Source organism: Boleophthalmus pectinirostris, unplaced genomic scaffold (genome assembly GCF_026225935.1).
Source record: "Boleophthalmus pectinirostris isolate CB_2022bp ecotype Guang Dong unplaced genomic scaffold, ASM2622593v1 HiC_scaffold_19, whole genome shotgun sequence".
NCBI lineage: Eukaryota > Metazoa > Chordata > Actinopteri > Gobiiformes > Gobiidae > Boleophthalmus > Boleophthalmus pectinirostris.
In genome coordinates, this window is record NW_026571140.1 from 19,752,076 (window position 1) to 19,779,090 (window position 27,015).

Sequence of the window (27,015 nt, forward strand, 5' to 3'; positions counted from 1 at the left end):
CACTTGATTTTCGCTGTGTTTAATTGACTGCATTTTTTTTTTACTCACCCAGAGGACACCTGCTTGACTCAGTCTTTGAGTTGGAAAGTCATACACCCTAGTTCTTTTTACATTGATGAACGATGAAGAATAAGACAACAGTGTTAATTTGCTTCCTCATCAGTTGTCTTATGCACATGCATTATTGAGTCACATGTTAATGCTTCTTTCCTGAACAGCTGAAGAATAGAGCCCATTAAGGATTGGACACATGTTCATTGATGTATTTAATACCACAATGCTTTCATCTCTTTAGTAGTTTTCAGTCGTGCTCATTATCCCTGAGTTGGTCTGTCTTCCTTGGGGCTTTTTAAAACTCTCAGCTGTTATGGAGGTGACATCCTGCATGCATTTTGTTTAGCCGTTAGCCTAACTCACAATCCATAATAATCCTAATATCCTAATAATGGTGTCATTTCAACAAACAGTAACATATTTTACTATTATAGAGTTAATTAGACCAACTATTTGTAGCAAAGTAAGACACCAGTCTTTCAAGCACTAACATCATGTCTTTAAAAATCTAATTAATTCCTTCCATTTTATTGCCTTCATTGCCTGTTTACTTTATACTCTTTAAACTCAGGTTATATATATATATATATATATATATATATATATATATATATATATATATATATATATATATATATATATATATATATATATATATATATATATATATATAAATTATATGATATAAATTTTTTTAGTAAATGTATTTTTTCTAATTAAGTAAGTAGAATGCATGCCTGCATGTACATATTATGTATTATATGTAATCTTTCAGCTGTGATCCTGACAAAGACAACCAAAAGGTGCCATTGAAAGTAGCACCTAAGCCATGGAACAACTGACAGACTGGCTGAGGTCTCTGCTGTTGGTATGTAGTCTGCTGTAGTCATCAGTAACTCTATCTGCTTTGACTTTCAATATTATTAGATTAAGGCCATTAAATAATGGATCAGTTGTCTTCCTATCAGTTGCTAATTCCCATTAAGTTCAATGCTCCTTTTTTAAGCCATATTTGTTTCCTCCTCCTCTAAAAGTCACATTGAACTGCAATGTAGGCTTGAATATGTTTCCACAGTGACATGGGGACTAAATATAAACTAAAATGTGAGCAGTTGAGTGTTAGGGAGGGTTGAGGACGGAGCTAGGAACAGCTGTGCCTCTGTAATTGACATTGCCTCTTCGAGTTTTAGACCCTGATAAATTTAGAACAGGTCTCAGTTTGAGCCTCAACTCACTGTAGCGTCATGTTTAATGCTGACTAAGGAATACCATCTTGTCCCGTCAGTTATCTGATGGAGAAGCAAAGAAACCCAAGCCTCATTTTCAAAATCACACCTTTCAACCAAAGAAATTAATGAATTAAAAGTATAAACACAGACATTGGATTCTTTGAAAATGGCCAAACCTGATGATTCTAAGCTTGTTCAGTGCTTTATGCAAATATAAAGCATTTTATTTTGGTGGCTAATGTGGATCACCTTAAGCCAATTAATTTTATTTTTGTTGCAAGCTTATTACACAACTAGGTTTTATAATACAATTTCAGTGTGTAATATAATCTCAAGTCAGGGGCTGTGCACTGTGCAGTTTGATAAATGTTGCATATATGAATGTTATAACATGTCACACAGTGACTAGAACATGCACTGAAAATGCATCATTCTACAAGCCAGCTTGTACAAAGTACTGAGGAAATAACTTGAAGGTGGCTTATTCATGCCATACCAGTGCATATTCGGATGAAAAAGCAGCAAAACCACAGATAAACAATGTTACAATGAAATGCTTTATTTTCAGCGAATACAAAAAATAGTTTTACACAGGCCAGATAAATATAATTTTAAGCTAAACATCTCACTTTATTGTCGTACTTCATACCTGTATGATGTATCCATTTAAGAGTACAGAATACTTCAATTACTCCCAAAAATGTACCACAACATTAATGGTTACATACATTTACTGAAATGTTCTTGTCACATCTATTTTTCCTAAAGGCTTAAGAACAGGAAAAGCCCATCCAGAAATTGACTTTAAAACGTTGACTTAACTAAGCAGGTGACAGAATCCCCAGGCTGTCACTAAGTGAAGAGACACGGTGGTGCATGCCAACGGAATGCAGTACAAAACTGTGTTTTATATAATATCCACATACGTATCCATAGAGATCGTATTTCAGAAAACACATTTTGTATCTGGCAAACCTCTATAATTCCCACAAAAAACAAAGGGAAATAGTTAAAAACTAGAGGCATTAAGCACTTAGAGAAACAAAAAGGGACCAAAAATCAGGCATCCATTTGAACAGATTTCTTCTTGTGCCTTTTTGAGACAGAGATGAGGTGAACCCATCAATCAAGTTGACCAGACACAGTATGGACTAAAGACTAAGGCACTAAAAAGAACAACACTACAGACTACACCCCCTTGACACATACAATACATTACACACAAATGTAATAGCCACTAATTTGTATAGGATGTTTTGTTAAGGGCTGAATTGAGTGTGTTCTTTATTAAGATGTAGTTTTGATCTGCAAAGCCATGCACAATTTTCACTGCAGGACCTACTTTATCATATAGTATTTATGTTCAATTTATGTTTAAGTTTGCCAAAAATGTAAGACAAAATTGACAAAACATACCTACAGTGACATGTAAACAAAAGATTTGCATCTATTGCACTGAAATGCAGTTGCAGTTTTAGAAATCATGTAGTGTACTCCTGACATCAGCAATGACTATGTACAGATAGTCTTGCAATGAAGTCATTTTTGAAACAAAACACTGTATTCATTAAAGTATAATTATTGCTATAATTTATGTTCTATTTCCTTATGTTTTAAAGTATTTAAGCTTAAATGAATTTTGTCTTCAGTATTGCTTTAACCTTAAAGTAACTAGACAGACACGTGCATCAAACATGAAGTAAAAACAATAGTAGAACAGTGTGATAGCGAAACAGGTGCAAAAGTTCTTAATATTTCTGTCCTTGCATTTCCCTTAAAACTACCAGTCATTCCATGCAGGTCCATGCATGGGGTAAACAATGTCGCCCCCTTATGCCCTATTTACGTTATTGCATCACATTCTGTTAGTACCACGTAAATGCTTTATCTCGAAGTGAAAGAACATTTGATAAGTCTATGCATAATGTAAAAATTGTGCTAAATACACAATGTTTGCAGCTTTGTTATAAAAAAAAAACAAAACAAAAAACTCAAGTGAAATAAATATTCCTTCAAATAGTAGTTATGGCGTCTCATGCAGAAACTCTTAATTATTTGAAAACATAAAACACGGAAATTATTATTAAGGACTTAGTTGAAAAAAAAAAAAAAAACAGTTGCACATTCATAAGACAAACAAAGCTCAATGTTATCAGGAGGTAAAGTAAAAACAATCGATTTAATATCACCATTTGCCCAGCAGATTCTGCACACTGGTTCAAGTAACGCAGATATAAAAAGGTTGTTTTTTATACCAGGGTTACGAAAAAAGTAACTGGAATTAAGGTGCTAAACTGAATGAGTATGATGGCATAAGCATAATGGCCGGCATTCATTCTATAACAGTACCAAGCAAGAGTTTATGCTGCAGTTGAACGACTCGCATGACATTCGTATTACAATCACTTCTTCATTTTCAGATAGAGTACAAATTTCAGCTGCAACAGTTAAGGGTGTGGCTCAGGGACAAACTTGTGGGCACAGGTGTTGTAGTGTCTGTCCCAGGCCTGTCACATTCTGGTTGAGATTGCATCAGTCATAAAGTAGTTTTGCTATACACGTTGAAAACAGTTCTTCAGTCTTCCTGTCACAATCATCATTTTTGGGTTGAATCTTGTAAGTAGTCATCTAATGGGGCTCAATCTGCTCTGAAATATAAGTTTTTGTAGTGTTCGGCTGTGGATGTGCACAGGGAAAAAGACCCAGATTGCACACAGTCGCAGATGTGCTTCTTCAGTTGGGCCAGGCACCTGCTCTGGGGTTTAGTCTGCATCCTCCCGTAGTTCACTGGGCAGGAACTTGTACTGTTGCTGTCGGATCTGGGCAAGTTTCTTTCTGGCTTCTTCAAGCTCCCTTTCCTTTCGTAACATCTCTTCCTGGGCAGCAATAATCTGAAGGAACAATATTATCATTCAGTCAATGTAAAATATGTCAAACAATATGTGTCTGTAAATGTCCATGTTCTATAATAATGAGCTTGTGCACTCAAGTAGAGCTGTGCATACAAAATTGCAGTTGATTTTTGATCAAGTATTTTCAAACTGTCTACATGTTTTTTTTGTTTGTTTTTTTATATTGGACATGTGTGTGTTAAATGGCATTGAAATGGAAACCAGCTGGAAATCTGTAAAAAGATATGTTTATCACCTTTTAATAAGGGAAATAAAGGAACACAAAATTTGTAATAATAAACAACTAGCTTTTCTCTTTTAAGCTTTTTTAAGTGTTACATACACAAAAAACAAATTACCTGTGCTATTCCACCCACAAACTTTGTCTTGACTACCACATTGTCTTCATCTGCTTTGTCAAAAGCAGCTTTCTGGGCTGCTCTCACCAAGTTGTCTGATGCCTTTTTAACTGCATTTCCAGCAATCTGAGGATAGGGGAAATGTTTTAAAATGGAGATAGCATGAGATTCCATATGAAACTTTGAAATGCATCTAGACTGTCAAACCTGTAATCTCCTCATGGCCTCAGAGTCCTGGTCTGCTTTCACCTTACAGGCCACCAGAAGCTGGGCTGTCGAGGCAGCCACCTGTTTGGCTGAGGAGATGAGCTTCTCTTCACTGGCATGGCCTTGTACCGAAGCATTAGCAGCTTCACACAAGTTGCTTGTTGCTGCTGCCACCATGCGTGCCTGTCAGGAAATATTAGTGTATGACTTCAAGTCAAAGTATGCCATGTGAAAAGTCAAAAGGGCACTTACAGCAGAAATCAATCCTTGGGACCACTGTCCGTCATCCACAGCATTGGCGGGGATGGAGCCCACTTTGCCCTGAGCCACCAGTTCTCTCTGGGCAGCCGATGCAGATTTGACCAGGGCACTTGTGGCTGCAGCAATGGACTTAGCTGCCTCCAGAATTTGCTCCTCAAAATTTAGAGTCTCATCTGCTTGCTAAAAGAGAAAAAGCAGATTGTCAGACCAGACCAAGACACTCAGTTTGCAGGATAGCAGTTTAAAATGGAGAACTACTACTAAATTATGGTCTAGTTTTGTAATAAAATATATTGATGAATTTATCTATGCATTTTTGTAAACACAACTGCACAAACAAACATACACAGAGCAAACGTCTGTAGACAGAGCGGGACACTGTAGGAATATGTTTGATATATAGTTGGGACTGATTAACAACCTAATATATCAAACATATCAGACAGAGCCCTGCAGAGAAGGCCTCCGGTGGTGGGGGCAGGAGGGAAGGGAGGGGTGGAGTTTGGATTAATGTATCAAACACAGGGACTAGGGCTGATGGGAATGTGTCTGAACAAAGGGGAAAACACATGAGACAAAGCACTCTCTCTTTCTGCGGAGTCTCCAGCAAACACTTAGTAAGTACAGTGTCAGAGGGCCCACAAAGGGAAAAGCTACATTTTTCTGCTGTTGTCCACTACTTGTAACATTCATACTTGTATAACATACCTTTGGCTTAGCTCTGGGTTTGAGCTGCTCCAACTTCTTAGCTGCAGCTTCAATGGATGCAGCTGCTCCAAGCAATTCAGTTTCTGCAATCACTGTTGGATCCTCAGGGTCCACCCACTCTGAGCCTGAATGAAAAAAACAGATTTAGTTACGTGTAACAGTATCACCAAGCATAAAAACACACCAATGTATCATGCTTAACAAGAACATAAATCTCACGCAAAAAGTCAGAAATGAATAAAACCCATGCATAACTAGAGTGCACTGCAATTCACTGCAAAAGAGACAATTGCTCATTGTCAAGTGGCAGATGAAACAAAGCAAGAGGAATGGGGATATACACAATGTGTAGATAAAACGTTGTGCTTGGAATGACGAATGACAGCAGTGGATTTCAAAACGTGATTTATAATTGACATTTGCAAATCACTTACCTCCATCTGTGGCAAAAAAGGAGGACAAAAATATTACCTTTGGATTTGGTAGACAAAATTTAGTTGATTGCCCAGTGTACATACAATGCATACTACTCTACCCAAGCACTTTCAACAACTGCACACAGTATACTTAATTCTATACTTGCATTTTTATTAAAAGTATGTAGATTGGATCATAAAAGTTGTCACTAGCTCCTGCTGAACAAATGTACAAAAGAACAAAAACAGTTGAATCAAATCTAACCTTTCATGGCCTCTGCTGCTTGGATAAGTTCTGTAACGGCACCCGCAACCCTTTTGGAGCAAACTGCCAGCTGTTGCTTTTGATCTACTGTGGGCTTCAGCAGCACCTAAATGGTAAATGGTCACATTTTTATACAGCACTTTTCCACATTCAAGGCACTCAAAGCGCTTTACAACAAGGAACCACTCATCCATTCACACACACATTCATACACCAGTGTAAGCAAACACTGGAGGCGAGGTGGGTTAAGTGTCTTGCCCAAGGGCACAACGACAGCATTGATCTCTGTGGGAGCTAGAATTGCACCGCCAACCTTCAGATCAGTGGACAAACGCTCTACCAACTGAGCTACTGCCGCCCCTACCTACCTATATATTTTTTGAGACAAAGATAAAATATTTAATGCAAAAAGGAATAGAAAACCAGAGTTTTGTTACGTTTTGTTAAGAACTTTTTTTTTCCATCTTACCAATAGAACCTGTTCTAACAGTTCAATGTATCCTGTTGTGCACTCCGTTCCAAATGTTAATGCTCTTCTCTTTACGTCCTCGCTGACCTCTGGGCTATAGGCTGCTTGCTGTAAATATATTTTGGATTTTTAGAAAACAAGAGACAAACCTCTAGAGGAAACAAAGCATAAAAGATCTATATCATAAATTTTAGAACCTTGCAGGTGGTGAGCATGTCTGAGATGGCCTTGCGGCTGAGGTTAGCAGTGTGGATGATGTCCTCCTGGCGACCAGAATTCCCAGCAGCCACAGCTTTAGCAGTTGCCATGGTAATGCCCTTAGTCATACGGATGAATTCTTCAGGAGTGGTTGTCTTGTTAGGAGCTTCTTTGGACTGAAATACCTAAGCACATAATAAAAAAAACAACATTATACACAAAAATGCATAAAGCTACAATTATTAATTTGTATATTGTGATTTTAAAAAGATAGATGGTTAATATCAGGAGTCATTTATGACCTGAACTCCTCACCCCCAGTTCTTGTTTGATACACTCTATGGTGGCCTCCAGTGCTCTGGTACCACGGGTAGCCTCATCCTCTACAGCCTTCACAGTTTTTAGCAGAGATGTCACATTAGTCACCATCACCTAAAAGGCATTAGACAAGAATATAAAATTAATATTAAATTGTAAAGATACTTACATTAAAATGTACACGGGATACAAGTACAAAATATATGGTTGTTCCATGTCGTTTGAACCTGACACATGGATTTATCTTTGCTTGAATAACAAAATGGAAATTCGATTGCCTTGAAATCGAATGTTCTAAACAAAAAGTTTTGAGCGAAAGCTCCAAAAGATGATACAGTGATAGTGTCATGGTTCACCTTAGCTGCACTCTTGAGCTGATACATAGATGGATCATCTGCTGCTTTGCCAGCAGCACACTTGGTGGCACTAATGAGCTCAGCCAGAGCCTTTGCAACATCTTTGACAGCGTTTATCAGAACAACCTGGGAAGGGGACACAGAAAACCTCATTATAAACCTTTATCACTAAAACTTCCATTATGCATATACAATTACAATTCAATAAAGCCTCTATGGGAACTTGTTTACTTGAATGCTAAAGACCTGTGTCTCTGGGTCATCTGAGCCAATGCTTGCTGCTCCCAGTTTAACCACATCGGTGAGCTGTGTAATGGTTTTGGCTGATGACTGGGCCGCTTGTGCCAACTTGTCCTGTCCGGAGGCAGCACCAGACACTAGCATCTTTGTGTCCTCAACAAGAGCTTTAGCGGTCTTCAAAATGTTTTCCCTGGAAGGAAAGAAAAATAAATCTATCAAAATTGAATGTAATGTTATTTCTCAGATATATGCAAGGTGACAGTTATTGCCACCACACCCACAATTAAGACTCACCTGTGATCCGCAAAGGACTCCTCATTCTCTGCATTGAGTGTCCCTGCAGATGCAAACATGATGGTAGTGTCCAGGTCAGCTATAATCCCAGACACAGCACTGGCTGCAGTGATGCAGGCCTGTGTGCCCTTGTTTCCTGCCTGAAGGGCTGAGAGCACCAGTGATACCTAAAAGTGTACAATTCACTTATTAGTACAGCGCACCACAAAATTCAAAGATGACATAAGCCATTTAAAATTCTAAAAGAGAATTTTCTGGCGCTTTGCAATTTAATAGAATGCATGTGGTTTACTTGGTAAATGATCAATGAAATTGGATTGAACTTTAAAAAAAAAAAAACTACAGTCTAATGAATATAGGAATTGTAACCTGATGACCATTTAAATGAATAATAAACAATTTTACAGGATATACTTCTAAAACAAATACACACAATATGTGCATGTATTAGAGTATAGAAAAATAACTATGGAATTTTAGTGCTGGCTGTTAATACACTACACAGCAAATGAACCTACCTTTTCTGTGACTGCTCGAGCACATTCTATAAGTTCTCTCTTGGTGAAACCGTCTGATGGAGTGATCTGTAAGGCTCCTGCTTTCTGGACCAGGTAGATGCAGCCATGTCCCAGGTCTTGAACACGAGTCTTAATCTGAAAGCCAATCTACCACAAAAAACAACACACTGTCAGCACATTATCTTTTTATTGAAGTACAAAACCAATACAAACAACTCAATTTCCTTTGTTTAATCATTTTACCCCTCACCTCCTCTGGCTCTGCTGTATAAGCAGCTAAGCGACCCTGAACAGCCAGCTGACTGTAGTCCACTGTCACTTGAGAAGCCAGAGCTCCCAAATCATCTGGACTAGTCACAGACTTTGTCATCTGTTTGATGTACAGAGAACAGTTAGTTTTATCATTTTTGAAGACTGGTGATACAAGCTGCTAAGACATACCATTTCCTGAGCTGTAACAGCTATAGCTTTGGAATATTTCACTGAGCTGGTCTGATAATCCACAAAAGAGCCTTCAGGTTCAGGAGGAGTACCTTCATCAAGCTGGTGAGGAAGCACAGGTTGAAATGTTGACATTTACGGTGGTCTGTGATAATAAGGAGCCTGCATTATTCTTTACTAAATCAAAAACCTAAATGCATAAATGTGAAGAGGTTGATGTAAGAATTACTATTTTGTTGCATATGATTACAACATGTAACACTCACTTTGGCCATTGCATCTGCAATAGAGTCCACCATTCCTCCTACCAAACCCACTTCACTGGCTGCCTCATTCAATGTCACCATAATGTCATCAACAGCCTCCTTCATGAGTTGTGCTGCCTCTGCTATGGCGTCATGGGTGTGGATAGCCTGAAGGTCAAAGATAGGTCTTATGATTAGCTCTACGGTATAGGTGTCTTTTCTCTTTCTTCAGTTTTGGCCTCACCTTTGGGTTTCCTCCTCCCTCTTTTGCAGCATAGAGCATCTGAAGAGCAGACTCAGCCAAAGTCTTAGTTTGATCCAGAAAGGTCATCTGCTGTTGGTGGTCTTTAAGCTTGGAGGCTAGCCCCACACAAGCAGCTATGAGGGGGTCAAAGTAGCCAGCCAACTGAGTCACCTGAAACACCAGATACAAATACTTGATATAAACACAGTTGTGTTTTATATTTACTTGTACTAATATGTTAATATTGAATTCAATAGAAATGCACTTAAAAGATAACAAATAAGTATAATATAAAATAGTGCAATATAGTTATGTAATACAATATTTTATAGTTGTAATCTAAACATCATGCAACCTGTACAGTTCCATTTTGTTATGCAGTCACAACATTAAGGCAAATAGATTCTTGCTCTATATCTACCTTGTGTCCTAGTTGAGAAGCTTCGCCTTTGGCGGCTGTGGAAACGGGGTCAATTAAGTGGCCAATTTCCTGCACGGTGGATGTGAGCTGCTCTTGAAGTGCCTGGGGAAAGAAGCAGACAAAAATCCATTTAGCCTTTACTGTTATACAAAGGTAAAATCACAGTGGAAATTTGCTGCAAAGAGAAAGGGAGAAAGTTACAAAGGCAAGCATTTGCCCTGAGCAAGAGAAAGTCAATTTTGTATTATAATAACACGTGTGGGAAGGGCTGCAAATTATTACTTTGAAAAGTTACTTAAGCAATTGAAACATTTTAATCCCAACAGTACAGTTAGCCAATAAAAAATAAAGACCACTCCATGTTAAAGTGAGACTTAATGACAGCCAGGCTGGACGTAATACACATCTATGGGTTGTCCACGGTACCAAAACCCTCATACACCCTGTTTATACATTATAACAATTATATGCTGTTTATTAGTTTTATAAATGTTAAAAACATTTTAAATGTAAAAACATAAAAACAACAAATGTATGCAAAAAGATATTGGAAGCATAGTCAGAGTGACGGCTGCTTACCTCCAGTGAGATGTCGTCCCTGCTGGGTAGGTTCTGGCTGACTGCTGCCAGCGAGGCCTGCTCAATGTCCCGGATACATTTGTTGATGTTATCTATTGAAGAGTCACACTCCCGTTGGCCGGGGGCCTTGTCCCTGAGAATAAATGGAAAATAGGAAGAGGAGAAAACCATTAGGACAGAAGAATGATCTACAGGAAAAATTAAATTTAAAAGTACTGAAAGAAAGTCAGAAAAGTAAATATTGACACAGTTAGTGGCAGATGAGCTCCAGACATGGTTTTCCTTATCTGACCCTTCTTCAGATTGTTGCTCATTTCAGATCTACTGAAATAGACTGTAAGGTCTAGCTCAGCAAACAGATCATGCTGGGCAGCTAAATTGGCCTTAGCCTCTAAAAGGTTCAGGGGACGGACTACAAAGGCTGAATTTGATGTTAGTTACATACTCATTTCAAAGTTGCACTGTTTAAAAAAAAAAAAAAAAAAAAGCTGCTGTCATTTAAAGGAGTGCCACTTAATTTATTGAGACATATTGTTTAATAATGTTAAATATCCTGGGCAGGCTGCCACTTGCTGTCAAATCAGTGGCTGTAATAAGTGAAAAAGATGCTAAGCCAGCTGTGAGAGAATGCCAATGTATAGATATTCTTCAGGGTATAAACCTTAAAAATGAACACATTCTTTCCTCCTATACACCTGGCCAAAATAAGATATGAAGCCTGTAAAATGCAGCAATCATATTTAGATGGCTGGATTAAGTCTAGTATAACATAAAAAATAAAAAAGATCTGTTTTTAAAGCAGACCTTTTCATGGGAGTAAATCTTAGATAAATAAAAAATGGACATAGATTTGGCAGTGATGTAGGAACATGGTCTGCATGGTTGCCAGGCAACATCAAAAATCTGGCATGATGTATCAGCACAGCTTTATACACTAGCTACACACATTTTCAGCTTTCAGCTTTGCCTTCTTCAGAACAACTAGTGTCTAGCCAGTACCATTATTCTATTAAAGAATATTTAATAAATACAAATTAAAAGGACATTATACAAGTATACTAGACCTTAGTATTGGTATTTTGTAATGCAAAACAATTAAATCTGTCTCAATTTCTATGAAGTTTAAAGAACACCAAAAGCAATGTCATTTTGCTTTAACCAAGAGACATGCTTTGTGGTGTGAAAGCATTTAAAGTTTTGTGCTTTTGAAAATATGTTTTATTCAGGTTTAAGTAATAAGCATTTAAGACAACACCAGGTAAGGTTAGGAACATTATGGAAAAGGGTTCAAATTTATTTACTAACCGAATGGCTGTAATGAGGCCTTTGATGGAATCAGAAACAGTTCGAGAATGTCCAGCCAAAACAGACCAGGTGGGCGGATCTTTAGGGTTTATGACCAGAGAACGTGCAGTCTTAAGCAGGTGAGTGGAGCTGTCCAGCATGGAGCGAGCAGACTGGAGGATAGGCTCCTGAGCTGCAGACCCCTACAAAGAGAAAATGCATTGGTGAATGGACAATGTTATTAATTTAAAAACATATTAATAATTGCAAACTCATACCTCACTGCTGATCTTAGCAGGGACACTGGCAAACTCGGGGTTGGAAGCAAATGTTGTTAGATTTTCTACAGCCTCAATGAGTGGAGTTGTGGCAACTCGACACCTGTTTCTGTTCTCCTCTGAGAAATCCCCATCCAGAGCCTAAATACAACAACAACAAAAAAGCTTCAAACAAAAATAAAAACCCTAATCTGATTAAAATGTTAAATTACTAGACTATTAGAGCCTTTGTCATTTTTAGAGATATGTTCGAATTCTAGCGCTCAAAGGGTCAACTTTCTTCTACGACTGGCAAACATTTCCACACCTTGATGGTTTTGACCAGGTTGGCTGTGCTGTTGGCCACCTCCTTGGCTGACTGGACAAAGTGCCTCTTGGCAACTGGGTTAGTCGTTTTTGATGAAGCCAAACGACAAGCATTACATAAAGCTGATGTGTGCTTGGCAACTATGGTGGCAGCTGAGAGCACCTACAAAAGAGAATTATAAGGAATATGTCTTGCCTTTTAGTTAACTGTATATCCAGAAAACTACTACATACCTGGGATGGGCTGCTATCTGGGTCCACAAGATTCTGACATGCCATCTGAATGGCCTGGTTCGCTTTAGCAAACTGAATAGGGTCAACAAGTCCTTGATGCCCTGCTTGACTGTTGGGATCTGACACACCAACAAGGTATGACGCCTTAGGGAATTTCAAAATGTTAGAAGATATGTTCTCCCCATTTTGAATGTGTGCACTATAGGTTCACCTGTCCCGCGGCTTCAGTCAGGCCACAAAGTGCCTTTGAGGCTGATCCTACACAATCTCCAAATGAAAGCACATCTCCGGTCTTGCAGTTCTGAGAGATACCCGCCATAGACTCTCCGAGGACCTACAGACAGAAATTGTGAAGCCTGACAAACAGACTGTTGATGATGGTATTTTTTTTATTATAATATTCAGCTTAGCAAGTGCTGTATGTACCTTTGAGTTCTCCATGACACTTTCAATGCAGTCAAAGTAGGACAGGTCACTGACAGGCTCATTAGGGTTGTCCAGCATTCCCCTAACTGCCTGAAAGGGAGAAGCAGAGGTTGTGATGATCTGTAGCTGTTACAGTACTATGTACTTCAGCATTCAAAAGTTGTTTTTTTTTTTGTTTTTTTACCTCTAATTCTCTTAAAGCATTGTCACACTCCTTTTGCCCAGGAGCCTGCTGGGTGCACAGTGTAATCAACTGGTTAATGCTATCAGTGACTGCTCTGAAAAACAAACAAAGATTTATTAGTTATTAGTTTAAAAAAAACAGTATCAATATTTTATAATACTTTATACCTTGCTGCAGCTGCTAATAGGTTCTTGGCATTTGCCGCTGCTGGATCCACAGACAGACTTTTAGCAGCCAGAAGCAGCTTGCTAGATGCCATGGAGATATTCTTTAAGTTACCAATCACTTGTACTTGGTCATCTTTTTTCTGAAATTTTAGTTAGTTGAAAAGTCACAATTACATTAATGTGTGACAATGTTAAAGATATCATGTGCTGAATGTTCTGTAGAATGAGTTACCTGAGTGTGGCCAGCCATCTCAATGCCCGCATCCAAGAACTCGTCAAAGTCTTGGCTAAACTTTCCAGATGCTTCGGCCAATTGGCTGCTGGAGCCTCTGGAGGCATACACCACCTCCCCAGCTGACTGGTTCAAGTCTGCTGCTGTCTGGTTCAACTCACTTTGGGCCTCCTGGAAGGACTTGGAAGCTGGTGGTATCTGGGGTAAACAACATAATTTTTTCATCACTCACTGATTACGAATTCATCAACACTATACTCATATTATTTATGTCACTTACGGTTTCTATCAGCAACTTTTTGCTAGCTTCACCAATGCTTTTGAGAGCCATGTCTACATCTTTCTGACCAGGCAGACAGTTAACACAATTGTTCAGAGAGTGTGAAACAGCTTTGGCCACCTGCAGATATGGAAAATATATCATCAATGAGTAGATTTAAAAATGTTAGAAAACGTACAAGTTGTTTAACAGACCTGAGCTAGGCGCTGCTGACTCTCTGCATCTCCAGGTGAAATGAGTGCCTCCTTGGCTTCCTGGATGAGGAGTGCTGAACCCTCCATAACGTCTCGTGCAGAATCCAACATGGCAACCGCAGCTTTTGGGTCTGTAGTGGAAGCAGCTACACCCCGAGCTGCCTGTGCAAGAGTCTTCAAGGCCTGAGCAGTCTCTCTGGCAGCTATGCCTTTTGACAAAGTGATGGTTCTGCATTAACTCATATTGACATAATATACTAGTATGAACTGAGTAATAGATGATAATAATGATTATAATGTAATGCAATGTCTTTAAAATGTAGGTTCACTACAGTGTGCCATTCTTACCAGTGTAATGTTCATTTCCTTGAGCTGCACAGGTCAGCAGCTGAGCCATAGAAGATCCAACTGACTTTGAGGTGCTGCCCAGATCCTGAGCACATTTCTCCAACTGAAATAAAAATAGTTTTTAATAAGCAGAAATGAGGACAAAGATGGAGCTATAAGAGACAGAATCAAACATATTTTACCGATTCACCAGGAAGTGGTTTGAGCTGGTCACTACTGCAGGCCACTTTGGCATCTTGTAGTTCATTATGCAGAGTCTGAATAGCATCAAGAGCAGAGTCGATCTCCATAGGACCACAGGCTTCATGGGCCTGTAGTTTGAGAGTCACACGGTATTATTATTTAAAAATGTCCAGTTGGGTACAGTCTTGCCCAAAAGGAAACAACTGCAGAAAGCTTTCTGGTTATGAGTTGACCCCTCCAGTACCACTTGGAACAATGCTAGTACAACTTTCCTATGCTTACCTTTTGCGCAGATGTCCTCAGTTCTGCTAGGCAGGTAGCAAGGTTCTTGGCACACTGACCCAGTTGCATGGCTGCAGCCTGATCCGTCACAGTGGGAACAGAGGACTTGGCTGAGGTCACCATTTTACTTCCAGGCTGTAGCAGGAGTAATCAAATGTGTATTTAAAAAGGTAAATGCAAAATGTATATGCTTGCATACATACAGCAAATAACATGACGCATACAAAATCAAGGTATTTATTCCACTCTGATTGCTAATGCAAATTATGCTCTTTAAACAAGTATTGATAACCATCTTAGTGTATATACACCATACCTGTAGAAAGTTTTGACTGGCAATGATGAGGGCCAATTGAGAACTAAGGTCTTCTGGTTTAGCCTGACTTCCACGCACACCTTGAACCAGCTGTGGGATGTGATCTGCAACAGCCTGCAAAAATGCATAATGAAATACATAGAAAAGTTCTTATAGAAGGTAACTTCTATGCATAAGTCAAAAGGGACATTATCAGATCTATTTATGAACTACAAACTTACAGGGTTCCATGTCTGACTCACCTTACAGCTCTGCACTAGCTGTTGGTGGGCTGCGGTGTTCTTGTTGGAGGCTGCTGCATTCTGAGCAGCAGCGATGGTCTGTGTGGCTGCGGCAGCTGCTTGCTTTGCTGCATTCTGAGGATTATGAATCAACAAAAATTAAATTCATTATATTAATGTGCTTATAGTTTATAATATATTATAACAGATGCTGCCAGATATTTTCCACATTTCTCAAACTTCATTAACCTCAAGCCTGTTGATCAGTTTTTTCTTGATGGCATTCTGTGCAGCAGCATTAGTGGCAACACGAAGCCCTTCAGCAGCTTCCCTCAGCCTTTGCTGTTGGTCTTCATTCTCTGGGTAGGCTGCTGCCCCCTGTAATGAACACAGTGCACTATTTAACACCAACACAGAGCCTTCTAAACACTATGTGTTATGTAATGTGCATTTATTTATCTGTGCCAAACAAGATTTCATAATGTAAGTGTAGACCTCAGCAGCAGATGACATGTGTGCCAAATTAAACTCCATTTTATTTATACGGTGGAAACCAACATCACTTTCCACTGTGAGTCATGGTGTTGGGCAGATAGAGCAAAGAGCCATTAGGTTAATTAACAGGGAACTCTGCTACAGCTACAGATGCCAGGGCATTTGTATCTGCTTTTGTCACTGGGCTCAAATTTAACCTCATAATTGTTGCGCACTTATAATGTTATCCAACTGGAACCAATTACTTCAGGCTGCTATTTGTGCTGCTGTAATCTGCATGTTCACATCCTTAAAGAGCTTCAGAATATATCACATGACATGGCACTTCAAGCAAGAACATTTTATATAATCAAAAATATATTTATGCAAAAATGTTTAATCAAAAACAATCTCTATATCTATACCTACATATTTAATTTCTTAAGGACCTTATTACATTCCAGGGTATGAAAAACGGTTAAGAGTAAAAATAAAATATAGGTTTAAATGAGCAGGGACTGCATCATAATAACAATTTTCTCCTGAAACAGATTCTTGGCACCAGAAGCATCACAGCTGTAATCCAACACCTTCTATAAATAAAGTGTGTGAATATCAGCTCATTTACTTTTGCAGCTTCCACCATCCGTGCAGTTGCGTCAGCCAGTAGTTTAGCAGCAGCCAGCAGCTTCTTTGAGTTATCCACGTCCACCTCAGCCTCTGCATCAGACCTCATTGCATTGACCAGGTCTGACGTGGCCTGAGCCAAGACACGCGCCTGCCGCACCATTTCACCTGCGGAGGATAAATGTTAACAATTATAGTTAAAATCTCAAAAAATCTGATTTGTGTTTATTACTTTATAATTATTGAAACCATCAGAATTAAATTACAGTAAAGTACAAAAAGTAAATAAATTAAAAACTAATCCTTGATACTGTTCTGCATCTGTATGGACTAATTCAATAAACAGTAAATCCTCTGCACCTACCTGCATCCCCCATTGAGCTGAAGATGTTCTCTGTAACAGACATTATGGTGTCTGTGGCCTGGTCGTATCGGCCAATGGGCTCTCCTCTGGACGTGTACTGACGCACATGCTGCAGGAGATCTGCTAGAGCCTGGCTGACCACACTAGCTGCCGCACTCACCTTGAACACAGGAAAACTTTGTCATTTTCATTAACGTATTTGTCAAAATTAAGATAAGATAAGATAAGATAATCCTTTATTTTCTCCCATGGGAGAAATTTGTCTTGGGACAGGGGGTAACATTTTTTATCAAAAAACATGACAACACAACACAAAGTAGCACATAAACAAACACCATAAAAAAAAGTAAATATGAGACCAGTATGACCACAAGTGATGCACCAACAGGACCCTTAAATTATCCTTAACAGGCAAACCCTTGCATTCTTCTGTTCTATTAATTATTGCACATTCCCTAAGCCTATGTGCAGTTTTGATTGCACATTCCCTAAGCCTATGTGCAGTTTTGATTGCACATTCCCTAAGCCTATGTGCAGTTTTGATTGCACATTCCCAAATTCAAGAAGAACAGACATGTATTGCACCTGTTTGAGGAGTTCACCATCTTCTGTGGCTGAGAGACAAGCTTGGACACAACTCTCCACTGATCGGTCCACCAACTTTCCAGCTTCAATAAGCTGCTCCTGGCAAACTGGGGAACTGATGGTAGGGCTTACAACCTACAATAACATTAGGAATGTACAGTTAGTTCATAAGAGGGAGGAAGGTTTTTAAAGGTGATACAAAACCATATTACCACTTTTTTATGAAAAATCAAATATATACACTTGTGACACCACATTTCATCTGTATATAATCTTATAAGTATAAAATGTGCAACAGAGATTAACAGAATTCAAGCATTTTCCCAAATAACATTAAGAAAATATTATAAACATTAAAGTTCACGCAATTCATATGACACATTTAAATACTTACCTTTGGCAGACATTTACAGAACAAGATGAAAACGACTGAACTTTAACATTTAATAAGAACAGTAATTCATCTTAAATGAATTGAAAAATGATAACATCTCTACCTTTGCACATGCGACCAGCTGTGAGGTAGAGAGGGCGCATTGTGTAGCTGCAGCAATAACTCTGTTCTGAAGCACAGTGTCCTCTGCAACCTGAGCCACGTTCTTAGCTTTAAGCACCAACATGGCGGCAGCATTAGCAACAGCTTTGGCCAAGTTCATCAAGACATCCTGGTCAACAATATCAAAAGAGTCAGTAAAACATCAATTAGAAATATTAAATAGAAAAGTAAAGTAAGACACTTTGTCAGTATTACCTGGAACCTCTCGTCTGTCTCATTTTCTCCAATCTGCCGAAGAAGATCTCCACTGGCCTGACCAATGCTGCCTGCTGCTGTTAGCACAGTTTGTCTTGGCTGCATGCCCAAATAGTCCAGCAACAAGAAGAAAATGTCAGTCTTTTTGTATCAGTCTTCATAAGAGGATTTTTATATTAACTTTTCATTACTATAATGTACAGTTTAGAATAATAATAATAGAAAAGTGTAATCTTGCAAAATAATAGATCAGCTTCTTTACTTTACAATAAACAAGAAAATGTCAACCTGCTCCACAGCTGTTCACCATTACAGGTGCAGTAAGCAGAAAAAGGCCAAAATCATAAGACTGGCTGTCAGTGTAAAGCTGCACCCCAGTGACTGAAACTGTGTTATTATGTGGAGCCACAACAAAACATTTCCCTAATTCAGCAACTATTTGCTATTGTTGTAAATTTGTGTCTATTACCTATAATATACATGTTTATCAGTGTATTTAGGAATTGCTAATTCCAACATTTTGCATCCTTATCATTATGTTTATCCGCATTGACTTAAAGATTAAATTTGTATGAAAAAAAAAGGCTAGGGACAAGCTAGCACACCTCTCCAGACGCAGGTTCCACAGCCTTCAGCAGATCGGATACAGCACCAGCCAGTGTCCTGGCAGCCTTCATCAGGTCGTTACCACCACCCACTTCATCCTCCATTAGAGCAGCCAGCAGCTTCACACCCTTTGACATTTCGGTCAGGTTGGACGAGATCGTAGTGATGGCACAACCCACTGCAGTGTAATCAGTGTCTGTTGGATCACCTGGTTACAAAACAAAGAAGACTTTCAGACAAAAGCATGTTTGTAAAGAATAGTTTAGTTCTATATCCCTTAATGATCAGTACATTGTTAGGATAAATGTGTTGATGTGAAACCACCTGTAAAATTAGTTTTTGAAATGCACTGACCTGCTGTGAGGTTGACAACTGAGGCTGTTCCCGCAGTGATGGCATCCACCTGAGAGTGGATCTCATGTTTGGACTCATCCATTTTGTTTTGTATCCACACTTTAGAGGCCTACACAAAGGGAATTATTGTTTAAAAACATTTTATTTCCTATTTGTACATGACAGCCAAGTCATTAAAACATATTCAATGTGTGAATTAATTTGCTCCATACCATGTCCTGTCCAAGTGGAGGTAAGTTGTCCACTTCTCCAAGATCAATCTGGGCCTTTTGCACAGCCTGCATACTGGTATTGATGGTTCCCATAAGAGCCTGCTGAGCTGAACTCTACAAATTGAGGAAAATTATAGTTTAAAAATTATAGTTTAGTTAGAAAGCTAATGATGGGAGTGCTACTCCCAATGCTAACATTAATTATAACCTTTATTAGGAGGGACATAGTGGGAGCTTTCATACCAGTGGAGGCATGTGACCTCGGTGCATCTGACCCATAGTGATTTGCTGCTGAGCTGACGGCATGGTGCCCACACTGAGGGACTCTGTGCCAATGGAGCCAGAGCGGATGACCCCTGGCAGTGCCACAGACCCATGCTCCGCTCGACCCACACGGTTAAACTGTTGCTGAAGTATGGTGGACCTGTACACAAATCAGCAGAAACATATGCTGAATAGCAAGATATATATTTAGTGCACATTACTGTAGTAGTAGTAGTAGTAGTAGTAGTAGTAGTAGAAATGTGCACACATACTATGCCATTGGATACTATGCCACTGGATGTATGACAACACATACATGATCTAAAATATGTATTATGCTTTAACTTCTTGGGTTCTTTTTAAAGACAATACAGTAAATTGTATTTACCTTGTTGACATGTTTTGGCTGCTAGCTGCAAGCCATCTTCAGAACTGTCACTGGTGTTGCTGGTGACGTTTCGTATATCAGCTGGAGTCACTTCCTGTAGATGTGGTCAGCCTGATGGACCTGGCAGGTCGCTCAGACTGACCACGCCTCCCGTTGCCTGGTGTTCTCTGGAGAAGGGTGTCCCAGGTGTGTGAAAGGAGGAACGCGTCATCATCACGGTTAATGCTGTCCGTGCCTCGTTTTCTGATTTCAATGGTCTCCTTGATCCAGCGTTTGAACTTGTTGTTTTCCAATCCAATGACCCGAGCCCCGTCCCATTCCATAATGCGGTTGTTTCTTATACAGTGGTCTGATATGGCGGATTTTAGGTTTTCCTGTTCTGCTTTGTCTTTTTGTTCTGGTGAGTCTCCCTGATGTTTCCTTTCGCATTCCTTTTGGTGTTCCCTTTTTTGGATGTGAAATGCCCGGCCCATTTCCCCTATGTATGATTTATTGCATGATTTGCATTGAATTTCGTATATGGCGTTGCATTTTTGTTCTTGTGGGATTTTGTCCTTGGGGTTTGTTGGTTTTATTGATAACTTGTTGTCTGCCTTTGTTTATGGCCCAGCTGGGATATTGACATTGTGTGAGTGCTTGTTGCTTCACACACCTGGGACACCCTCCTCCAGAGAACACCAGGCGACGGGAGGGGTGGTCAGTCTGAGCGACCTGCCAGGTCCATCAGGCTGACCACGCCTACAGGAAGTAACCACACGTCACCACCAACACCGGTGACAGTTCTGAAGATGGCTTGCAGCTAGCAGCCGAACGATGTCAACAAGGTAAACACACTTTACTGTATTGTCTTTAAAAAGAATCCAAGAAGTTAAAGTATATAAGAAGACAAAATGAACATCATTGGCATATATTATGCTTGAAATCATATAAATGATGATGTGATGAAAATTAATAGCAGCATGCTGCATAAATGTACAGAGAGGGAGACCACCAAGTGTTCTCTCTGCACCCTAATAGGAACATAGCTTTGTTTTCCTTTCTTTAGATAGGGCTTTCCAGAGTTTAGTTAACAACATGTCCACAGTATTAAAGACTCTTGCCTTCAGGCACAGCCTAAATAAAAAGTAAAAGAAAAGAAAAAAAAAGTTGCACACAAGGCCACAGTGGATAAATGAGCCAATACTCATCTAATCAGGAAATGTTCGGATAGAGCCTTCACTTGCCCAGTGCTGCTAGATTTCCTCACATAATGATTATCTCTCTGGATAACGGCCAGCTAAGGAAGCATCCATGTGCTGAAATGAGCTTCTAGAAGACAGATGTGTGGGCAAGGCCATACCAAAAAGGAAATTGAAAAAGGAGGTCTGTGCAATATTGGTTTTCTAAATAATAAGTAAAAACCATGCTCCATAGTGACATGTGAACATGTACTGATAAATAACACATTTCCTTGCCCCTTATGCTTGCTGTAGGTCTATCTCTACTAGACAAATAGACAGATGAGATGCATGTTTGTCCAAGGATTATAAACACTTGACCATACTTTTTAGGGGACACAGACTCCTCCAACATGGTCGACTCCTCATCCCCTTCCAACCCAAAGCGGTCCTTACTTTGCTTCTACAGAAAGAAACATAAACATAAATGGGTAGTAACTTGTAGTTATCCCAATGTTTGCAAATTACATTGACATGTATACACTTTAATAGTGATTTGTACTTTTTAAGCAGTGTTACCTTTTTGAGAATAATGTCTATGTAACCAGCAATAAGTTGAGAGATCTGTTCCCCCTCAGTGGTCTGCACAGAGTAGTAGCTTTCCTGATACTCTCCAAAGTCCTGCACACACAAAATAAACACCACTCTGAAATTAACTAATTATGGCATCAATCAAATAATCACTATAAAGATTCCTAGCATAAATATTTGTAAACAAAAGATTGTTGCAAATCATTTGTTACTGCACTAATGACAATGTATATACAAAGTCATTAGTAACTGTATTTATCGTTTAAAATTTTGATCTGTATGAATAAGAACACTGAGAGCTAGAATCAACAACATTGTTATGGTTGCTCTAATTGTCATTGTTCTCAAAATGAAGAAAAAATAAACAACTTCACAATGACAGTCATTCGTTTTTCCAAAGAGAATCTGGTGTGTTCTTTTTAGTTTTTTACCAAAGTGAAGCTTTTAGGTGATGCTGCCCATCTCTTGACAGTTGTAAGAGGCCACTCCTGAACCACGTCTTTGGTCTTTTCATCCACTCTCATCACTGACTCTTTGGTAATGCCCAGTAGTCGAGGCACCAGCTTGTTTTTGCTCTTCATCTTTTCCTGAGATAAAAAGTATCTTCAGTCAAAACACTGCATGTGAAACAAAAATGCAACAGCCAATCAAGATCCTGATGAAAGCTATTCACTTGAAAGATCCTTTAACCTTCTGTCTTCGCAAATTTAGTTTCATTACAGACACTAGATTCAAACACAGCCATCAGTAAAAACAGTGTGAAATCATTCCAATTTCACAGACACGCCAATCAGTGTAGTGTTTTCTTCTCAAAATTATTTTTTCTAGGAATTAATTAACTGTTGTTGTATCTTAATCAGGCCAAACAGCCAACAGATTTGACTTAACATAAAATTTCACACTTCTTTCTTTGTTTTAGCGTTTGCTCAGAAAGAGCACATGTTGTGAATGGACAAACGCGATGTACTGTGAAGCAAGGGCAGAGGTGAGGTGTCTAAACCTTCCCAAAGGTCCTATTAACCCCCAAAGGGTTATAGGTAACACACAGGAGGCTGGATTTTCCATTGTTATTTTAAACACAATTCTGCTTCATTTGATTTTCTTTATGTGTAACAAACAAATGTGACACATGTTAAGGCACTGCCGGTAATTTTGACATCTTAAGAGGAGATTTGGATTACTTCCTGGGGCCTTTAGATCAGTGATTTACTTTCCAGAGTAATGAGACATAATGCAAAACAGTTGCAAGTGAGCCCTAAATAAGCAACATTTATGGAAAAAAAATAAGAGATTGAGATGGCTGCACTATGTTGATGGGATAGACATTAGGTCTGTAGATAACATCAAGGCAGCCTTTCCTGTAATGAATATCCTGCTGTGAGATGGCAGTATGGCAATATATTTTGTTATTCTTCTGTTTGTGTGTACGCTTCAGATTGTGGGGTGACAGAATATACAGTAAGTCTGTGCAATGGGTCTGTGGCAGGCTAAAATTGCAAATGCTTATAAACAATATGAATCCTTCACTCGCACAACTGCTCACAGGAGGGATTCTTTCTTGCATATATATGTGGGCAGTGGAGGAAAAGTGTTGCTTTTATTTTGTCATTTTTCACATAATAAAGAACTTTTACCTTAACCAAGAAGAAGGACACTCCGTACGTGCGCAGAGAGCGTGCTAGTTTCACATATTTCACTTTAGCTTCGATCTCAGTCATTTCTCCACAGTTTTTATGCTCCTGTCAAAAAAAAAACAAATAAACAGTAACTTTCAATATAAACTAGAAAAGCACTCAGAGAGCGCAGACCTCCGCCAAGGACTACCCCCATTTTTTATATAAATTGCGATAAAATCAGTCTTCTGGATCAGATCCGGATCAGCCTTTGGAATATGAAAGAGGATCCCATTGTCCATCCCTGAATCAAATTTCATGGGGTTTGGTCAATAATTAACCGAGATATTGAGAAACTAAATTTTTGGCCCCATTTACCACAATGTTAACAAAAATTTCAAAGTGATCCAGAATCCAGGATTTCTTCCGGATCACCCCCAAAATGAAATCAGTTCTTCCTTTTCACATTTCCAACAAATCCTGAAAATTTCATCCAAATCGGTCCATAACTTTTTGAGTTATGTTGCTAACACACAAACAAACAAACAAACAGACAAACAGACAAACGCCGGCAAAAACATAACCTCCTTGGCGGAGGTAACTAATACACAACAGTGTTTCCTCAAGAAACTTATCAAACCAAGTAAAAGATGTAGAAATTGTGTGTTGAGTGTTTTATTTTTTGGAAAAAAAAAAAAAAACGTTTTGCGTTTTAAGTGTAAAGAAATGTGATGCGTGCCTTTTTAACACAATTTTGAGCCCCACTATTTCTTGAGGGTATTGTACTACTAGAGAGGCCATACCTGAAAGATTTTCTTCTCTGCTCCTCTTTGCTTTATGTACTCTTTGGGTAAAAATTCCTTTAAGCTAGAAACACAAAAATACAGACTGTGAGGGAAAAATCTTTCTGCTTTCATTAAAATGGAGTTTTTGTAGTTTTAAGTCTTAAAATGTCTGTTTATCTTTCTGCTGGCTCAAACTGAAGTATGCTGACTTGACTTACTCCAGGAATCCAGGTTTGTGTTTGTGCTCAACGTGAGGTCCGAACTGTATTTGGGCCTGAATGCCTCCAAACTCACAAGCCTTATCAAACGATACGGGATGAGAACCATTCAGAATGTCATCTCGAGCCTGGAATTTAAGGCATGAATAACAATATTAGTCAGGGTCATGTGATAAGCATAAAAGAAGACTAATGCATTGGTAATGTGTCCTACCTGGACATAGAGGAGATTAAGCTGAACAGGATCTCGAGAGTCAACATTCTGGTCTGAGTAGAAGAATTTACGGCGAAGCAAAAGGGTTTCACTCTCATCAACCCCCTGCTCTCTGAAAGTTCTACTGTGGTCCAGCCAGTTCACTAAAACAAAGAAAATTTTTTACAATATGATTTAATCTGTCTCTCTCCCTCTCTCTTTTTTTTTTTTGAAACTGAATCAAAGTTGCTCAGCAAAGTTGCTCAGATACATGCTAGCACATTCATCTGTCTTTTATATTGAATAAATACAATAAAAACTCTAAATGCACTGCCAGTATCTATGTAGCCACTTTAATTTGTAAAAAAATGAAGACTGGTATTGCTTAATAATATGACATATAAATAATATGCTTTCTCAAGAACCTACGGTCGTCATCTGTGTGAAGTTTGGCTTTAAGCTTCTCCATTTTCCTCTCGTCACGCAACAGAGTTCTGTCCTTCTTAAGAGTGCCCATGCCATCCTCCTTCTTCTCTTCAACCGTTTCCTGGATCAATGAGTATTCTTCATAATTTGTGATGCCTACAACAATAGAAGATATTTAGAAAACCTAAATGAATACATCAATGCCATTACATATCCTACAAGCTTTAACCATGTACCTATTCGGCTGCAAATTGTCACAAGTAGTTCTCCTACAGTCTTGGAGTCATCAACCATTACAGTTTTAACTGCTCCGTCCAACATTTTGATTTTTTGTGGCCTCTGCTTCTTCTTATATTCAAGGATGTCCTGCTCAGAGGCAAAGAGGAAACATTTCATATTAGGAAAATACTGACAAAATGAAAAGACTAAAATGAGAGTGAAGAATACATATATATGCCCAAGAACACATATTTAAGGGCTGTCACTCATAGTTCTCTTCACCCTCCTAGTCTCAACAATGAAAAGATCTGGTTCAGAATAATTGGTCACAGTCATGCCCTGCACCTGAAGATGCCTTTGGTCAAATGAAGAGGGAAACCGTTTAGAGTTTAAAACTTTAAACCCTGCTATGCTCAGAGGGAACACCGCTTTAATACAATAACAGGGAGGCACACGGTTTTGGTAGTGGCAGCCAGAGAACAGGTTGGCACTAGACATCAAGAAGGTGCACAGCAAAAATCCTTGATAGAGCAAAGAAAAGAATATGTGCAAATAGCCCCTTTTTTGTTGTCACTAACTGAAGCAAAAGTATAAACTCAACTGTTTTGTCTAAGCAAAATAGCGATATTTTTTCTATTCTTTTTCTCCCCCTTTAAATTTAGCCTGACCCAGCCACTAATCTTACAACCCAAAATTACAATTCTAGTAACATTTTCTCTTGTAAATAGCTAGTTAGTTTCAGGGCTAACTTTGAACTCACTCTTTCCAAAAACCCTTGATTGTTACTACTTGTCTTTGGACAGTTTGGCAAGTCTGCAAATATATACATAAAATAAACTAATACATTCTGGGATCTAGTTTGTGTTCTGTTCACTCTTATGCATTTTTTCATTGGGGTCAAAAGCAAATCTCCCATGATAACCACCTGTGTGCATGTGTACTCTTTTAACTTGTGGCCACACACTGCTCAGTATAAACAGTCCAGTGACGGTCTATTTGTGCATCTGTGTGTCCCTGTGTGCAGTGGATAAACAGATTAGGACATTTACCCCATTTCGAAGCATGTAATAGTCCAGTGTTCTGCCAGACTCCAGCCAGATGCCTTTCCTGGGGTCTTCATCGGACAAGAACAGGCCATAATCTGAGGCTGAAATGGAAGACACAAATGTTTTCAAATTAAATAACCCTAAAAGATTACCTCATACTGTAATGTGCCAAACAACTCCTCAACAATATTAAGACTATAAACAAAGACTGTCTTTTAAGGTAGAACATGAACGTACAATCAAACACACTAGTAAATTCACATTATACAATTACATTTTCCTTCCACCAAATATTTAAAGCAATGCTGTATTTTAGAATATATTGGATTCTTACCCTGTCCAGTTTGCGCCTCGGGGACCCTCTCTCTGATGATTCGACATGCATCATACACAGCTGTAGATGGTTCAAACTGCATAGTCTTCACCACGTTACAATGGCGAACACAGATCTTCAGCGACAGCACCACCATCTTGACGGGTGGCTGCAGCTAAGG

The 27,015-nt window shown here is 38.9% G+C and overlaps 2 protein-coding genes across 3 annotated transcripts in view; one reads left to right on the plus strand and one right to left on the minus strand.

The window, feature by feature from the left end:
* Positions 1–27,015, plus strand: part of nfatc3a (nuclear factor of activated T cells 3a) — a 313,699-nt gene that overhangs the window by 268,321 nt on the left and 18,363 nt on the right. The window lies entirely within an intron of this gene.
* tln2a (talin 2a) lies at positions 1,878–27,015 on the minus strand. 2 transcript variants are annotated; one of them, XM_055155051.1, is made up of 56 exons: positions 26,856–27,015; positions 26,525–26,622; positions 25,493–25,622; positions 25,260–25,412; positions 24,852–24,994; positions 24,638–24,765; positions 24,438–24,501; positions 23,656–23,760; positions 22,453–22,608; positions 22,010–22,111; positions 21,817–21,893; positions 19,865–20,045; positions 19,622–19,735; positions 19,410–19,518; positions 19,055–19,263; positions 18,450–18,548; positions 18,196–18,363; positions 17,699–17,833; positions 17,114–17,273; positions 16,751–16,917; positions 15,898–16,026; positions 15,670–15,783; positions 15,428–15,541; positions 15,112–15,246; positions 14,829–14,957; positions 14,647–14,749; positions 14,299–14,507; positions 14,105–14,224; positions 13,825–14,022; positions 13,593–13,732; positions 13,426–13,519; positions 13,242–13,331; positions 13,027–13,149; positions 12,816–12,959; positions 12,583–12,744; positions 12,276–12,416; positions 12,019–12,200; positions 10,714–10,846; positions 10,135–10,236; positions 9,714–9,884; positions 9,491–9,637; positions 9,225–9,326; positions 9,034–9,153; positions 8,784–8,930; positions 8,266–8,432; positions 7,978–8,161; positions 7,732–7,857; positions 7,373–7,489; positions 7,057–7,242; positions 6,860–6,967; positions 6,391–6,496; positions 5,710–5,834; positions 4,993–5,181; positions 4,741–4,923; positions 4,534–4,659; positions 1,878–4,174 (listed from the first exon to the last, which is right to left on the minus strand). In XM_055155051.1, exons 1-56 carry the CDS (start codon positions 26,989–26,991, stop codon positions 4,046–4,048), a joined length of 7,629 nt encoding a protein of 2,542 aa, XP_055011026.1. In that variant the 5' UTR covers positions 26,992–27,015; the 3' UTR covers positions 1,878–4,045. The 2 variants fall into 2 exon arrangements, with proteins under 2 accessions (XP_055011026.1, XP_055011025.1); XM_055155050.1 differs by having other exon boundaries at positions 7,963–8,161.

Coding starts and splice junctions, on each gene's coding strand:
- tln2a (XM_055155050.1), bottom strand. CDS start 26,991: ATGGTGGTGCTGTCGCTGAAGATCTGTGTTCGCCATTGTAACGTGGTG. Junction 15,542..15,669: donor AGCTAGTGCAGAGCTGTAAG/GTGAGTCAGACA, acceptor GCATTTTTGCAG/GCTGTTGCAGATCACATCCC. Junction 7,490..7,731: donor AGCTCAAGAGTGCAGCTAAG/GTGAACCATGAC, acceptor AATGCCTTTTAG/GTGATGGTGACTAATGTGAC.